Here is a 17,608-nt window from a genome sequence, read left to right as displayed (position 1 = left end):
TGATGCTCTTTTTCCACCGGTTCAGGTTTCTTTAATGTTTTCCCTTCACAGCCAAACCCTGAGAGTCTCGAAGAGCTGGGCTGCAGCACCAGCTGTCAGGCGGTTTCTGTCTCCGTTATTTTAGACTGATGAGACCTATGCATCATCACTAATATCAGCACTTTCAGTTCTCCTGTTTTCCATTCAATGTAATAAAATGCTTAAAGGGGAATGCAACAAAATAATCAAAGTAGCTCACGAACTTCCAGACTATGCAGCCAGGCCAGGACCCCTGGAGGCCCCAGGACCACCCCCACCCCAAACTGAGGAGGTCTGCGCACAGGCTGAGCCCCCAGCACTGCAGGCTGTCAGGAGGCTGCTGATGGTGGAACGATCTGGAAACAGGGCACCCGGAGCCTGGCATGGGGCTTCCTGAAAGCCTGAAGCTGGGAGGGGGGTGCTAAACACCCGAAGCCCTTCAGAGGGGACCAGCAGGCAAGACCACCCTGCAGATGAGGAGGGCCCAGTCCCCGGGGTAGAACACGGAGAAGGGTCTCGGGTGGGCCTGGTGGAAATGCCCCAGACCAGGCCTTGGGGCGCAACAGCCCCTCAGCTGCCCACTACATGTGCCTTGCATCCCGGGGGGAAGGCTGTGTCTCTCCTGGAGCAGGAAGGCGGGCGAGCCCTTGGCAGGATGTGTCCACGCTGCCCACTGCCCAGAGGAGTGGCTGGTGGCAGGTCGCCAAGGTCTGGCCAGGCACTTGCCTGCCCGCCCCTCCAGCAGTGGCAGAGTGGTGGGTTGAAACACTGTGGCCACTAGGGCACTAGATAAGGCAGAACCCACCCTTCAATGCTGCCCCCGGGACCTGAGCCCAGAAAGGGGGACCTACTTCCCATGGACAGGAGGATGGCTGGGGGGGGAGGAGAGAAGTTCCCCTCGCCCACCCATCCTGTGAAAAGGGAAATAGGCAACAACAAATAAAGAGACCACAGTTTGCCCAAGATAGAGCGAACTTCATGGTGGGGCAGGAGCACTGGACCCTCCCCTCCATCTGCCTGTCTTTCTTGGTTCCCCGCCCCCTGCCCTCCCCTCTGTCTCGTGTCTGTGTCTCCATCTCTATCTCTGTATTGCTATCTCTCCTTCACCCCTCTACCCCATCCCCTCCCCCTACTCTGTCACTCTCCCCATCGCTCATTCTCGCCTCCCTCTCTCTCTGCCCACCCCCACTACCCTCCTATGTGGGGGAGGAAGAGGGGGCGGGGGTTTGGGGCGTGTCCCTTCGATCTCACAGGGACAGTTTCCTTTCTGCGTGCACTTCCACTGGAGCAGAGGAAGAGAGGAGGTCAGGTTGACAGACCGCTGGCGCTCGGGGCATGGGGACCCCATGGGCACCCTGGCCACTCCTCTGGGTCGTGCTGCAGCTGGGCTGGCGGCCAGGGTGGCTCCTAGGTACGTGGCTCAAAGGGGTGGTGTGGGGAGTCGGGGCTGGGAACGCGCCGTGGTCCCCGGGGGTGTGGAGGGGGCTGTGGGGGCGCCAGGCGCCTGGGGCCTAACACTGCTCCAGCAGGCAGCATGCTGTGTGGTTTTGGGCTGGAGAAGTGCCTTTTCTGGGTTCACCTGGTTGTGAGTCTTTTGAGCAGGCAGGAGTGTCCCAGCTCTTCCTCTGTGCCCAGTGGGACGGGCGGGCCTGTCTGTAGGGTGACAGGGACAGGCTGGGCAGAGCCCAGCTGCCCCCACTTATGTTTTCCTGGGATGGGACGAACCTCATAGGGGCTTGACTGGTTCCTGAGGGACAGGCTAGATGGCCTGAAGATTTACTTCAATTACACCAAAGTGTAACCTTGTGAGTAAAGACTCTTTGCCCTCACCCCATCAGGGGTCTATGGACGAGATTCCTGGGTGTACAGTGCTAGGCATGGCTGACAGCGTCCACAGCCGGCTCTGCTGAGGGCCTCTGGCCCCAAGCCCCCCATGCGGGCTGTCCTGTGGTCAAAGCCTGATGGTCAGGGAGGGAGCGACTCCTGGCTGCCCTCATCCCCAGTCTGTGACGCACAGATGGGAACCGGGACAGTGAGCTTCCATGCCTGGCCCAAGGCCTTCCCACAAGGCCTCGCTGGGCTGGGAGATGATGGCCTTGGAAGGATCAAGATGAGGTGGGGTCCCTGACACCTCACCGTGACCGCCTGTCCTGGAGTACCAGTGCCCAAGAGCTCTCGGTCATCTCTGCCCCCTTGGAGCCTGTTCGGTGACCATGGGGGCACCAGGCAGCCCAGCTTTTCCTCCTCAGCAGGAAGACCTCAGGATTGGTGGAGGAAGCTGGGGTCAATGGTCCAAGGGCCTGTGGCAGAAAGGTGCCTAGTGGAGGGCCTTACAGGAGCCCAGCCATGGGAGCAGAAGCGGTGTGTGTTATCCTGGGAAGGGACCGAAAGCATAAAGGGGGCTGTGAGGCCTCCTGTGACCCGCTCCCCATCACGACCACTTCCCAAAGCTGGGAAAGATGAGAAAAAGGTTCTGCAGGCAGACTCTCCAGTGTCAGATGCACTAGCTTGTGTGTCAAGCAAGGTTTTCAAACTCAGTGTGCCTCAGTTTCCCCATCTGTGACGTGGGCGCCAGCCCGTGTCGGCACCGAGCCCTTGGAGCTGCCCATGTCACGTGTGGGGTGACCCTCCTGCTCATCCCCAGACTCGCGCAATCAGGGCGCAGGTCACTTCTCATCCCATGACACAGCTCGTTTCTTTCCTCATTTTTAATTTAGTCGTTCCCATGGAAAGCCTGCTTCATGTGCGTGTTTTCTTGCATTGTATGAAATATCCCAAACCCAGTGGGTGGCCGCCCCCGTCCTAGGGGGTGAGGGCCAACAGCAGTGCAGATAAAGGCACTTGTTGTTGACCTTTGTAATCTCTGTCAGATCCCTTACCTCTCTGAGCAACAGCTCTTTTGTCCCCTGCAAGTTGGGGACAATATGCCTGCCCGACAGGGCTGTGAGAACTGAGTCAAGCAATTTATAAAAAGTGTCCAGCCCAGCCCATCATACACTTTTTTCAAGTCAGATTGTTTCATTTCTTTTTTTTAACTTACAATTTTGAAAATATTGGAAACATATAGAAAAGTTACAAAAATACAGCAGTGAATACCCTTCACCCAGAGCTGCCAGCTGACAACATTAGCACACTTGCTCTCTGTGTCAGAGGCTGTAACAAACACCACAGACCAGCAGTCTACACAACAGTTCATTGTCTCATTGTCTGGAGGCCAGAAGTCCAAGATCGAGGTGCTGGCCAGGGTGGTTTGTCCAGAGGCCCAGAGGGAGCGTGTGTTCCAGGCTTTTCCAGGCCACTCCAGCTTCCAGTGATGGCCGTCAATCCTTGGTGTCCTTTGGCTTGTAGATACATCACCCTATGTCTGCCTCCGTCTTCACGTGGCCCTCTCTTGTGTGTCTGTCCAAATGTCCCCCTTCCTAGAAGGACACAGTCGTGTTGAATTAGGGGCCCCCTTCAGGCTTCATCTGGAATAATTGTATGTGCAACGTCCCTGTATCCACATAAGGCCAAGCCCTGAGGCGTGTCTGTCCATCTGTGCACTGTCCCAACTTTGGGCCGAGCCTTTGGCGCTACTGCAGACGGATGCCCCTCCCGGGACAGTAGCTGCCATGCAGCCCCAAGTTCAGATGCCCCCGTGTCCTACCTGAGGCCTCGGGCGGGTTTATCTTCCCCTGATGGAGCCGCGTTGAGGACGGCCTGCTTGTGTGGATGTCACTGTCCTCTGCAGGCCCGCCTCTCTCTGTCTCTGCCTCTGTCGGCCCTGGAGCTCTTTTTTTTTTTCCAATCAAATCTCAATTTTATTTAGACATGGAAAGCCTTAAGATTAGGAATGTTTTATTGAGATGTAATTGACATAACAGTCTATCAGCTTCAGCTGTAGGATGTAACGATTCGGTGTTGTCTGTATTGTGAAATGATGGCCAAGACAGACACAGGAAATAGGTGATGGTGGGCAAGGGGGGGGGGGCTGTGCACAGGGGCAGCAGGAAGGGCCTTCAGGGGACACAGGACAGCTCTGCTCTGTACCGTGACTGGGCTGGTGCTACATGGATCAAGCACTTGTCGAAACTCAGTCATACCCCAAGATGAGTGCATCTTACTCCATGTAAAGAAGACAAAAACGTACCAAATGTGCGGGAACCCAAAATGGAATATGAGCGCTCACTCATGTTACCAATGAATCTGAGAGCGACACCAGCACCCTGACGTGGGCGGGAGAGAAGAACTAGCCGGGGAAAAGCATATTTTGATCAACTACTATTAAAGCAAAAGACACACGTTATTGTACATATGTACCACCCTCCATTTAATATGCGTGTTTCTCACAGACAAATGAGCCAGCAATTTTGAGCCTTCTTGTGTATATTAAGATGGGACAACAAAGGAATATATTGTAAACTCTGAGAACCAGGTGTCCAGCTGTCAGGGAGGGAAGAAAGCCCGTGCGACTGGGTTGGAGCTGTGACCCCGCAGTTTCACACATGCATACACACTATAGATAGTTGTTAGCATGTGTGTATATACACTCATCTATACCGATGAAGATGTAGAAATAAATAGGAATGTGTGATGCATGGGGTTAATATACATTCTACAAACACACATCTGTATATAAACATATTACCTGGCTTTTGTCGATTCAAATTCATGCACCTCCTTTGAGAGCAGTTGATGCCTCCTCCTCCACGAGGCTTCCCAGCTTTCCCTGGGCCAAGTCCTGCCCACTTTAGCAGCCTCTTATAACACGTACCAGAGGATCTTATACTTCTGTGTGTATCTTAGATGTCCTTCCAGACAGCAAATGTAAAGGTCTTGTGTGGCTGCCACCTTTTGCAGCACCCTCTGTGGTCTCTCAAGCAGCACAGGCACTCAGTGAACTTGCTGATGGTTCGTGTCAGAGACATGGAGACACAAACCTGAGTGTCTGGGCATCTGCAGGCCCGGGAAGCATGTAGCTCCATTCCCAGGCTCCACAGGACCCCAGACATGCCCTGGGGGGTTCAGTCCTTTCCATTCTCTTCAGACCAGGCAATTCTGAGGCTGAAAAAGCCAACTTCCAGTGATGTCTGGACATGGGTACCCAGCCCCATTTCCTCCACTGACAAACGGCACCCACCTTCCAGACCCTCCCCTCCCCCCATTACCTCCAGCTCTTCAGGGTCATGTGCCAGCTCTTCCACCTCCATCCCAGTGAACTCTCTCCTTCCCATCACAGCCACATCTGGGCCATCGTCACTTCCAGGAAACTTCTGGGAACTTCCCAGGGATGGTCCTGTCTCACACTCTCTAATTCATTTCAACTTGTTCTTCACAAGGCAGTTAGAATGATTTTTTAATCTAAATGGCATCATATATCTTTTTGAAACTTTGTAAATTCTGCAGTAGCTTCCCATTGCACTCAAGTCAAAGCCAGGCCTTTATGTTTTTCTTCCTCAAAGTTCTCACATCGCCGTCCTCCGGCCACCACTCAGGGTCAGCCCCTCCTCCCTCAGAGCAGAGTGGCTCCACCTGTCTGCGGTAACAGGCCACGTCTACCCTTTTCTTCAGTCTGTCATAGGAACATCTAAAATGCAGTAAAATTCAACTACTGAGAAAAACTGTACAGAAATATGTTTTCTATTTAGATTTAACAGACATAAAAGCAGTCTATCAAATTACTATAAACATTTCAAAGGCTTATTCTCACTCTCTGTGCAGATGTCATTAGAGTTCAAGAACAGCTTCTGATGGGGACGACCCGGGGGCATCTGAGTAGCCCTGTTACTGTGTGTGCCTGATTCCACCTGCCCTCTGCCGAAATGTCACTTCCTCAGAGACTGTGCCCCTGACCAGGCCACCTAACTAGATCCATCCTCTTGATCGTATTTCTTATCACTGCATCTAATTGGCTTCATTCAAAACACCTATTAAACTCCCCCACACAGACACCCACATACACACAGAGATACATGCTCACACACAGACACACTCACACTCATAGACATACAACAGAGACACATTCACACACACCACACACACACAGATATACTCACACAGACACACACACATTCACAGACACACACACGGACAGACACACAGACACACATACTCCTGTCTGCTTACTTTAGTTCCTGCTTCTCCCTCACAGACAGGGGTGGCAGGGACTGTGACCATTTTTTCCGCTAATGCATACTAATTGCAAAGCCAAAAATGTCAAAGTCGGTTGACACTGGTAAATATCTCAGAGACCTTAATATGCTCATATGAAGGGTGACATTCCAAAGGGGTCAAGTGAAGACTCTGCCAGGCTCACTGTAGAGCTTCCTCAGAGTGCTTTGTGGGAACTGCTCCTTAAGGGAGCTGCTGGAGGTGTCTGTATGTGCTAAAGCTAGTCTTGCCAAGTTAGAGTTGAAGTTACACTGATGTTTAAACTTGACCTGCTATCGTTATTTCGTGGATGGAAAAAGTAGAGAATTAAAATTATGCTGAAGATTTGGTGGGATTGGGTGTGTGACACTCGCTGGCCTTTTTTTCCTTAGCTTCCTTCCTACGTTTTCTCATTCTGGGGCCAAAACACTGAGAATTAAATCTCCCAGATTTCACAGCCAGGTGACTTCTGGATTGGTTCTTCCAAAAAGAGGAACTGGCAAAAGATGGGAAAGCTGAAGGAAAAGAAAAATTTGATTTTGATTTTGAAAAGCTCTAGGTGTTTCTGACAACAGTGGTTGGCTTCAGCCTGCCAGTTTCAGCAGGAAACCAGCCACCACAAGCCAGTGGCTATGGCCTCTAGGGAGTGGGCAGCTGCAGCCGTGATGACAGTGGACTTGGCAGTGCTGGCTGTGAGCCTCCTGGGCCTGGCTGCTCCCCGCCACCCAGTGCTGCCCTGCAGCCAAGGCGCATGTGTCTTCTGTGTCTTCCCTTTCCTCGTCAGCCATTCCAACACTGCTGAGACCAATTCCTTGTGTAAAACCCCTGTTTGGAGCCCTATGGGGGCTTCTGTTCCTCGGGACTCTGGTTGACATGGGGTCAGGGTGAGAGAAGGTGAACTCTGCCTTCCACACAGATTAGGGTAGAAAATACCATCTCAGGGCGGCAGTTTTCTCAGTGGTTGGAGCGCAGTGTTCATAATACCAAGGTCGCTGGTTCGATTCCCACATGGGCCAGAGAGCTGCGCCCTCCACAAGATTGAAAACGACTTGACATGGAGCTAATGGGTCCTGGAAAAACAACTGTTCCACAATATTCCTTGATTAAAAAAAAACATAAAAGACAATGCCATCTGCTCAGGGTGGTGTCAGCATGTGTCAAAAACTAAATGACAAGAGCAAACCCAGAGATAAAAGGGAGACACCACAGGGAAAAAAAACATGAGTGAATCAAGCAGCTCAGGTATGGTGACTGTGCAAGTACCTCCCTGTGCCCAACTGTGGGCCCAACTGTACTCATGTCCTCGCTCCCTGTATCCACACAAGGGGTGCATGCATGCCCGTAGCCCCATGAGCTCTGCCTCCAAATAAGCCGTCTCAGTCAATGCCGCGTTTGTTCTGCCAGTGCAGCTGCAAGACGGACTTGTCTCAGCTTCCCCCCGACTGGACTGTCACCCAAAACCCAGGGTGAGTGGAGGACCTGGCGTTGTCACTCTTTGGCCACTGTTTCTTCATCCTTGTCCCATGAGGCACTGGGCTGGGGACCAAACTCACACCTTCACATTAAGATAAATGTGTACTGGGAGGGGGACAGTTAATTCTGTGGGAATGCCTCCAGGGGTGTCACAGACAGTCCCTTGTGCAAGGACCTGGGACCACAGAGGTAGGGCAGGGTCTATACTGTCACCAGTATGGCACTTGGAAGCCACATACGGCTTTTAAACTAAAAACGGATGTGAAAATATTGTAAACCTTGAAATATATAAATATAGGAAACGGTTGTTGAGGGTTGGTGTTACTTGAAGAAGAAAATATTAACCATTTCATACTATTTTTATATACCTGTTATCCCATCAGTGGGCTGCCAAAGACCTAATAAGCAAAAAGAATTGTCTCAGTAAATTGTCATACGGATGACACAGGCAGGCCAACTAGAAAGTTGCTGTAAAAAAAAAAAAAAAAAAGAAAGAAAGTTGCTGTGAAGCAATAAGTATTCTGAAAAGCTAAAAATGCAGTTGCAAGAAAGACTTTGGTAACTCTTTGAACACTGTTGAATGAAACAATAGATTTAAGTTTCCAGAGATTGCTGACTTGGAAAGAATCTGGGAAATAATAATACTTTGTGGATATAAAGAAGCTGGAAATGTGATTCAATGTTGCATAATGAGAAGCAAATGACAGAAATGTGTTCTAACCCATTTAATTCTTGCATATTCCGTGATCGCTGACAAAATAGCAAAGGCCTAGGGTTCTTTGAACGCCATTCCACGGGAGACATGATCGAATCTTCCAAGTAAAATGATAAAAATACCTGTAAAGTCGGCACTATTCTGAGTTCTACATGAACAAGGGGCTCCGTCACAGTGAGGGAATTCTAAAACCTCTGAAACAACCTGGAGCTAGACTGTGCCCGAAATATGTCGTTCACCTTTGATAAGTACTATTTGGGAAGATGAAGACAAATGGAACGCAAGACTAAGAAAAGCACCTTTGTACTAAGCAAGCTGCTCTGTGAAAGACATTATAGGAACAGAATGTGTGTGGTTTTGCAGAGATGGCTGAGAAGTGATGACAGCCTGTAAATATTTGGATGACATGAACACCCAGGCAGGAAGGAATTCTTCAGCATGTTAGCAAGAGCTATAATTACAGTTTATGGAATGAAATCAAGAGCAAGGTTTAAAGCATTTACAACCACCTGCCTTGGGCCCGGGAGACCCGTGTTTGAAAACATAAGCAGTGTGACTTTTGGGACCTCTGAGGGCTCTCCTCTGTTGTTTTTATTCTTTCTAGTTTTTAAAATATACTCAGTGTAATGAAGACAGAGCTATAACTCTCTTGTCAAGTACAAGTGCAATGAACAACTTGGTTTATTTTATTGAGGTAGAACAGGCCCTTGTGGAAGACTCTGGGAGGCTCACTGAACTGCTTGCAGGGAGGACGGAGACGCAAACCCCACCGTCCTCTGGTGATCAATCGAGGGGGAATCGTCCCACTGGGCTCACTTATGGCCGAAAGCAGAACTCATTGTTGCACTTGGCCTGAGCGTCACTGAGGGCGCTTCGTCAGTCTAGACTGACCGGAGTTCTGTACTGACTGAGGCAATGAGCAGTGCCTGTGCTGTGCCCCAAAAAGAATCGAGCTCTTATTTGCACTTGACGCATTACCCGCTACCTGGATTGTGTCCTCCCCGGAAAGACCTAAACCTCAATCCCAACCACTTTCCTGCACCAGGTTCCGTGCCTCCTGCTGACTGCCTCACACTCGGTTGTCCCAGAATCAAAGCCACCTGACGTGTGACTTCAGTGTGCTGCCCAGCACGAGCAACCCTCCCTGAGCGCCTGCAGCTCACCTGCCCTCCGCTGGCCAACGCCAGGCTTGTAGCAACCTGATCCCATTGTCACGGCACCAGCACTGGGTGCTGCAGAAGGACACGACTTACTGAGGGTCTGGTGTTCAGGATCGATGGGACACACGCTCAGGATAAAGGGGAGAAGCTCCACGAGGCTGCAGCCTGGTCTGCAGGGACCTTGGGGCACAAACATACCACTGAGTTGGTCCCCCCTTGAAGCAAGAAGCTCTGGGGGCTACCTCCCCAGAGAGGCTGTGTGTGACCGCCTCACGTTAATGCTCTCATTCCAGGGACAGCTGTGAGTCATGACCAGCCCTGCTTGCCAAGAACAGCACCTGGCCGCTTAGCGTCACACTGCTATTCCTGACCAGCCACACTGCATTGTCACTAAATCTCGAAAATCCTCCCTTGGTGCGTTGTCTCATGTTCTTTCCTTCACGTTGTGCCCCGGGCACCACTTAGAGCAGTCCAAGCTCTTACTGATTCACACTTAACTCACCATCATATGTTCCCAACTGGTTCCAAAGATTTCCAGAAGCAAAGAAGGTGCTACAGGTGGACAAAGCGTCGGGTGGGGACTGGGGTGTCCTGGCAAGTGCACGCCTCCATGAAAGGGGCAGCCACTACCCAGCTCCAGACGTGGGAGTGACGCCCAGTATCCCAGGTCTTCCAGAAATCCAAATTGTTATGTGAAGTCTATATTGTATAATATTAACTCACTCTAGACTGTTTTGGTTTTCTTAAGTTCCATGTGAAGTAAAAGGAAAAACACGTCTTCAGGTCGAATGTACCCACCACCAGCATTTTGCAAGTTCTGGCCAAAGCTTATGAGAGGAGATGGCATCTACATAAATAACTAATGTTTCTCGGTCCCGCAGGGACTGGTCCCAGGGCTCCCACGGGCACCAAACGCAAGGCTGCCCAAGACCACAGACAAAACGGCGGGGCACCTGCTGATAATGTAGGCTACAGCAGAGCACCCCTACCCTTTCTTTCGCGTGGCTTCAGCAGAGATCCTGGCACGTGGCAAAGTCAAGTTTGAGGTTTGGGAATTTTCCGGGCACTGTGGTTTTTTCAAACATTTCGCTATGAGGCTGGTCAAGGCCACTGCTGTGGGTGCTGGGGGCCGACTGTGCAGTGCTGTGGCCTGGTTGGCACGCTGTGCTCACAGCCCAGCTCTGCCTCCTGTTATATCTGCCAGCTTGTGCCCTGGGACCCCTTCCCTCAGCTCCCACCCCACCAGTGTTCTCTGTGTCCACACACTCGCTTCTTGGTTTTGTTTTAGGTTCCATATATCAGTGAGAGCATGGGGCATTTGTATTTCTCAGGCTGACTTGTCTCACTCAGCATGTCCACCCATGTTGTTGCCAATGGTAAGACTTCATTCTCTTTATGGCTGAGTAATACTCCGTTGTGTAATGAACCACCTCCTCTTTATCCCGTCACCTACTGATGGGCACTTAGGTTGCTTCTGTATCTTGGCTGTTGTAAATAGTGCTGCAGTGAAAACATGGGTGCAGATATCTTTTCGAATCGGTGTTTCGGATTTCTTCAGATAAATACCCAGAAATGGAATTGCTGGATCATATTCTTAATTTTTTGAGGACCCTCCACACTGTTTTCCATGGCAGCTGCACCGTCTGCAATCCCACCAACAGTGCACAAGTTTCCCTTTTCTCCACATCCTCGCCAGCACTTGTTTGTTGGTTTACTGATGACAGCTGTTTTGACAGCTGTGAGGTGATTTTTGCATTGTGTTTTTCATTTGTATTTCTCTGATGACTGGTGACATTGAGTGTCTTTTCGTATGTCTGCTGTCCATCTGTGTGTCCTCTTTGGAAAAGTGTCCTTTCAGGTTCTCTGTTCATTTTTTAATTGGATTGTTTGTTGTTCTGCTAGTGAGTTGTACGAGTAGTTTATATATTTTGGACAGTAACCCCTTATCAGATACATGGTTTGCAAACATCATCTCCCACTCAACAGGCTGCCTTTTAGTTGTGTGGGTGGTCTCCTTTGCTATGAGAAACTTTTCAGTTTGATGCCGTCCCACTTGTTTATCTTTGCTTTGCTGCCAGCTCTGACATTCTTGGAGGGTCACAGATGTGTTGGTCCTTCTTGGGGCATCCGTTGGAGACCCCACAATGGGGATGTTCCCTCTGGGCCCACAGCAAAGGAAATGAATTGTCCTTTTCATTTGTGATGAATTAGAGACCTGTATGGGCATGTGGACAGGGACCCAGGTAGCCCAAGTTTACACCTGGTCAAGTTCAGATGCCATGAGAGACATCACAAAGAGCCAACTCAAATAGTCACAAATTAAGGAGAAGGGGAGCAGATGAGAGCCTAAACCGGAGAGAAGCAGGGCAACCTGGCCACGCAAGGTGAAGACAGGGTCCCAGGACCCGTCAGCCAATGTCCACGCAGGGGTTTCCTGGGGGAAGCCTCCTGGAGAGGTCCCGAGGGGAGCTTCTTAGGTCGCTTTGGCCACAAGAGGGGTCTGCTTGGAGGTCTTGGCAGGCTGGACCCGGTTGGTGGCATGGATTTGGGGTGGGGGTAAGAGACCAACCTGGGGTGGTGCTGTTCAGACTGGGAATCCCTAGGGGTGTTTGTGGGGGGTACGGGCAGGTGATGCTCAGAGCAGGGTGGCCCATGGAACCAACACTGTCCCTTCTGGTGCTGCAGTGTCATGGCACGACCTTGCCAAATCTGTGTCCAGGTGGGACTGTCACTCACTGATGTTTCCTCAGGTAGACTGTGTTTCCTGAGTGAATGTTTGGGAAGACACATGTTGGCACTGCCAGGGGCAGCCTGCTGTGGCTTGCTGGTGGCCCGTGGTTTCAGCGCAGGAGCACAGATAAGAAAAGGGCTGATGGCCCCACTGGTGCTTGTGTCACCACCGGGAAATGGAGGGAGTGAGCAGACGCCCAGGCTCCGCGGGGCAGTGGGTCTCGCTAAGAGCAAGGACCCAGCTACACCGGCCACTCCCAGCCCAGGCCTGGACCCCGCCCAGGCTTCCTCAGACTCCCTGATACCCCGTGCCCCTCTGCAGGGATGGGCGGACTACTACTCACCCTGCACAGAGCCATCCTTTCACAGGGACCGTGGACCCCAGCCTGGGGACCCTCCTGGCTCCGGCTCATGCTCACGTCTGGCTGGTGCTTGACAGGACTCGTAGGGACAGCACCTGCAGCTACACAGCTATCCATGTGCCAGCCTTTTCCATCCATCAGTGGCCAGAAGAGGTGCCAGGGAGGGGAAATAGCGGGAGGTCCAGGCTGACTGGGCCCTGGTGTATCCAAGCCAGTGTCCTCAGTGTCCTCGGGGTGGTGGTGGTCCTGTGTGTCCCTGAGCAGAAGTGGAGGGATGGTGGCAACCCCTCAGGGCCCACCTGGCCTCACCACCTCAAGGCCCAACTGCTCTTCCTAAGTATTTGTGATTTTGCCCCATGCAAGGTGCTCAGTGAGCATGGGCAGAGGGCATTCTCCTGGTCACATGTGCCCTGATGTGGCCCAGACTGAAAGGGCACTGGGTCCCGCACCATCCCTTTCTCCTGGGAGCCGCCAGCTCCGTGATCAGAGCAGGCTGGGCCTACAGAAGCAGCACTCTCAGCTCTGGTTGCACTGCACCGGCCTTGGGTCACCCTGCCCTTGGAAGCAGCCAGACCCGTAACCAAGGCAACCAAGCCTCCAGTCTGTGTCACAGTATGGGAGGAACCACTCCCAGTAAACATTCCTAACCGACGGACCTGAGGGCAAAAATAAATGCACAGCCAGGAAGAAGAGAAGCGTGAACATGAGTGTGCGTGAGCGTGAGCTGCTGTGTCAGGAAGCAGGCCCTTTGTGGGGAGAGCCTTGAGCCCCGCGCCGTGGGGACGTCCCCAGACAGAGTGTGGGCCAGAGCCCAGGACGGTCGGGGCCTCGTTTCTGTCCATATCAGGGGTGATGGCCCAGCTGCTTCTAAACTCTAGCCCCCAGTCTTGGCAGAGGCATGGAGGGCTCCAGGCTCCCAAGTCAGCAGTGTCCTCGTGGACATCTCAGCTCTGAGCCTGTCCTGGGAGGGGGCAAAGGCTGGACCCTGAGCCCAGGACCCTGCCTCCCCTCCCCTCCACCAGCACAGGTCAGACAGGACTGGGCCAGGCGGCTGCTCAAGGACCCAGGATGCAGAGCTGGGGTCATGGGGTCAGTAAGGGATGGGGTGAAGGTCCTTACAACCACCGCTTGAGGGAGCAACGGGAGACCTGGGGTCAGAGCCAGAAGGCAGCCAGCCCCAGGTCTCAACACAATCAGAGGACAAGGTCCCACCATGGTGTTACTTGGTGAGAGGTGACCGCCTTGTCCCTGGGGTGTGTGAGGAGACGCTGCAAGTCTCCATGGCAGCAGGCTCAGAGGGGCCGCCAGTGTGGGCTGGGTCTTCCAGAACCTTCCTATTGCACAGGATGTGGGAAAGTGAGAAGGGGTCTTGTTGGGCTGTTCCCACGTCCCTTCCTCATAGTCTGCTGGTTCTCTGTCCACCCCCAGGTGCCCCTGACAGGCCCTGGGGCCCCTTGACCTTCAACCCACGCCATCTCACAGTGGCTGAGGGGGACACAGCCACCTTCACCTGCAGCTTCTCCAACACGTCCACGAACTTTGTGCTGAACTGGTATCGCATGAGCCCCAGAAACCAGATGGACAAGCTGGCTGCCTTCCCTGAGGACAGCAGCCAGCCCGGCCGGGACCAGCGCTTCCGTGTCACACAGTTGCCCAACGGGCGAGACTTCAGAATGAGCGTCCTCACCGCCCGGCAAAATGACAGCGGCATCTACCTCTGTGGGGCCATCCACCTGTTCCCCGACACGAAGATCAGTGAGAGCCCTCACGCCAACCTCACAGTGACAGGTGAGGGTCTGGGACACCTCAGGGTAGGGGTGAGACCCCGCAGCAGGGGTGACACCCCAGGGGTGAGCAGGGACTCTCCAGGCTCCACTCCAGGGCTCTGTCCCATGTCTGGGACCATGGTGACCAATAGCTGTGGGCCTCTGCGATTGGAAGCACCCCAGACCCACTTGTCCTGAGGGAGGGGCAGGTGACAGGGACCTCTCAGGATGAAGCTGTGCAGGCCTGGGTGAGACTGGTCAGTGCAGGTCTGAGATCGAGGCCCCTTGGGACTTGCAGAGGACAGGGCAGGACGCTGAGTCTCCATTCTTGTGTCCCTGTCCCTGAGTCTCTTTTTGCATCTCCAGAGAGAGTCCCAGAGCCACCAACTGAGGGCCCCAGCTCCCCAACCAGTCCCGCAGGCCAAATGCAGGGCCTGGTCATCGGTGTCACAAGCATCCTGGTGGGAGTGTTGCTGCTGCTGCTGCTGACCTGGGCCCTGGCCACCGCCTTCCCCAGGGCCATGCGAGGTAATGTCCTAGCCAGCCCACCGCCATCCCCGCGGGGCATTTCCCAAGGCAATGCCCACAGCCTCATCCACCAGTCCCTACCCCCACTGCCGTCCGGTGAGGACCCCTGCGGGGAGGGGGTGGACTGGCCCTCCTAGGATCTGGGCCCCTCAGAGACACCAGCCGTGTCCCTTACCCCTTGCTTGCTCTCAGAAGGGGCCTGAAGGGTGGGGGGAGTGGGGAGGACAGTTGTCAAGATCACACAGGAAGACAAGGAGAGTCATCATGGGGTTGAACCACCTGTGCCGAGCCTGCCCCCAAACCTCAGCTTGCACCTCAGGCTACAGGACAATATGAAAGTGTTTCCAGCACTGGTGGTACTTGTGGCCACAGCCACAGTCACAGCGGTGTGTTATGATGCCCCCACCCAACTCTGACTGCCTGTGGATGCCCACCCCCGCCTACACACACCCTGACCAGGTCCAGGCATCTGGCCCTCACTCAGCCCCTCTGATGATGGGTAGATGTCTCTGGGGCTGGAAGGAGGGGCCAGAGTCGATTCTTCTGGAGCTCTGACCCAGAGGGGACCCAGCCCAGGGTTAGGTCAGCCCCTCCACAGGCCCTGAGCTGCAGGTCATGCTCTCCCTTCACAGGCACCTGTGGCCAGGTGCCCAGATAACTCATGTCCAGACAGGACCCTTGGGAGATGAGCAGGGGGTCAGGTTGTTATATGGGGGGGGGGCGCAGGCGGGGAGGGTGCTGGGCCACCAGGCTGCAAGGTTTGGGGCCCTTCCTCTGGCTGAGGCTTCCCCAAGTTCCACCCAGACCCCCTGAGACCCCACCCCTGCTGGGCCTCTAGGGTTCACTGACCTGTCTGTGTTTCTCTGCAGGAGTCTGTGCCTGTAGGAGCCAAGACAGGCCTCTGGTGAGTTTCCTTCGCTTTCTGGCAATGGTGCTCGGGTTTGGCCAGGCAACTCTGCCCCAGGGGTGAGTGGCCTCGAGCAGCCATACCTGTCCCCAAACATTTGAGCATGGGGACTTGTCATGGAACCCAGCCCAGCCCCATAGTGCTGTGCTATTTGCACATGTGTGTGTCTGTGTGTGCATATGTGCACCTTTGAATGTGCATGTGTGCATCTGTGTGTGCACATGTGTGGGTATGTGTGTGCACCTGTGTTTGTGCATGTGTATATCTATGCATGTGTTCATGTTTGCATGTGTGCATCTGTGTGGGCGTGTGTGCATGTGTCTGTGTCTGTGTGTGTATGTGTATGTGTGCATCTGTGTATGCGTGTGTGAGCATCTGTGTGGGCGTGTGTGCATGTGTCTGTGTGTGTATGTGTCTGTGTGTGTATGTGTGTGTCTGTGTATGCGTGTGTGAGCATCTGTGTGGGCGTGTGTGCATGTGTCTATGTGTGCATGTGTGTATGTGTGTGTCTGTGTGTGTGCCAGCCACTCGGAGAGCACTCACTCCTCTCTCCCTCTCCCCCTAAGAAGCAGGGCCCCTCCCCTGGGCCTGTGTTCTCCGTGTACTACGGGGAACTGGACTTCCAGTGGCGGGAGAAGACCCCGGAGCCTCCAGCCCCCTGTGTTCCTGAACAGACGGAGTATGCCACCATCGTCTTCCCAGGCAGCCCAGCCTCCCCCAGCCGCAGGGCCTCAGCTGACAGCCCACAGAGTTCCCAGCCTGTGAGGCCTGAGCACGGACATTGCTCTTGGCCCCTCTGACAGCTCCCTCACTGGCCCGTGGCCTTCAGACCCTCCACCCAGGGCTGGGGTCATGCCTTCCCTGGAGGAGCACGCAGTTGGGAGAGCTGGGGGGCCACTGGTGCTGAGCCATGTCGGGATAACACCCTTGCGCTCAGCCAACCCTGCCTGGCTCTCCTTTCAATGCTCTCGGGTACCTGAGCACAGGAGGGACCACTGTTCCATCTGGGCAAAGAGAGGAGACCGCCCAGGACTCCAGGCCCAGACCGAGCTGAGCCAGCCAGAGTCTCCCTCCTGAACTGCTGCTCTGAGCTTCCTCCATACCTTCCCTGAGGGTGTCAGGGGGCTTTAGCATCCCTGGGGCCTCCACTGCCTCCGAGGGATATGGGTGCTTGGACATGAGCGCACGGGGTCCTGCTTGGAGACTCTGCCTTGGGGTGGCCAGTGAAGTACCCGTCACGAGGAGGTGCAGCACACACCTCCAGAAGCACACGGGGGAGTGCGGGGGCCGCTAGGCCTGAGTGCAACTCCTGGCTGGTGGGCGGGGCAGTACTCCAGAGTGGCCTCGTCCTTGGCACATGTTCATGGTGCTATTTAAAGGGGCCACGGGGGGCTCTGCCTGTGCTGCTGGTGGGTGCAAGTGTCTTCTCGCTGGGCACCCTCAGCCAGGCCCACTGTTCCTCACCAACCCCACATTGAAGGGAAGCTGTCAGGGCAGAGCAGCCAGTGGGCACTGGGTTTGGGGACTCAGAAACACATGTCCCTAGTGGCCGCCACGTACACTTGAGAGGCCCTTTCCTTTCCTATTATATTATAATTAAATAATGACGGAAGCTCTAAGAAGGCCCCCAGTTGTCTCCTGCTCACTGGTCATGGGGAGGAGGAGGGGAGGAGGCCCTGCTGGCACTGACACATGGAGGTCTCTGTGGCCATCGTCCTCACTGTCCCAGAAACACGAAGGCCCGAAGGCCCCTCATCTGTTCCTTCCACACTCACACCCTCAGCCTCTGACTTCAGGGAACCGCCAGGGACCACCCCCAA

The 17,608-nt window shown here is 53.8% G+C and overlaps 1 protein-coding gene across 2 annotated transcripts; it reads left to right on the top strand.

The window, feature by feature from the left end:
• Positions 1-1,101: 1,101 nt before the first annotated feature.
• On the top strand, positions 1,102-17,405 carry PDCD1 (programmed cell death 1). Of its 2 annotated transcripts, none has more exons than XM_074316714.1 (5): positions 1,102-1,429; positions 14,016-14,375; positions 14,720-14,881; positions 15,751-15,785; positions 16,358-17,405. In XM_074316714.1, exons 1-5 carry the CDS (start codon positions 1,354-1,356, stop codon positions 16,586-16,588), a joined length of 864 nt encoding a protein of 287 aa, XP_074172815.1. In that variant the 5' UTR covers positions 1,102-1,353; the 3' UTR covers positions 16,589-17,405. The 2 variants fall into 2 exon arrangements, with proteins under 2 accessions (XP_074172815.1, XP_074172812.1); XM_074316711.1 differs by having other exon boundaries at positions 1,103-1,429; positions 16,355-17,405.
• The last annotated feature ends 203 nt before the right edge of the window (positions 17,406-17,608 follow it).

This window comes from Rhinolophus sinicus, linkage group LG01 (assembly GCF_036562045.2).
Source record: "Rhinolophus sinicus isolate RSC01 linkage group LG01, ASM3656204v1, whole genome shotgun sequence".
NCBI classification, from domain to species: Eukaryota; Metazoa; Chordata; class Mammalia; order Chiroptera; family Rhinolophidae; genus Rhinolophus; species Rhinolophus sinicus.
This window is presented reverse-complemented; position numbering and strand designations above follow the sequence as displayed.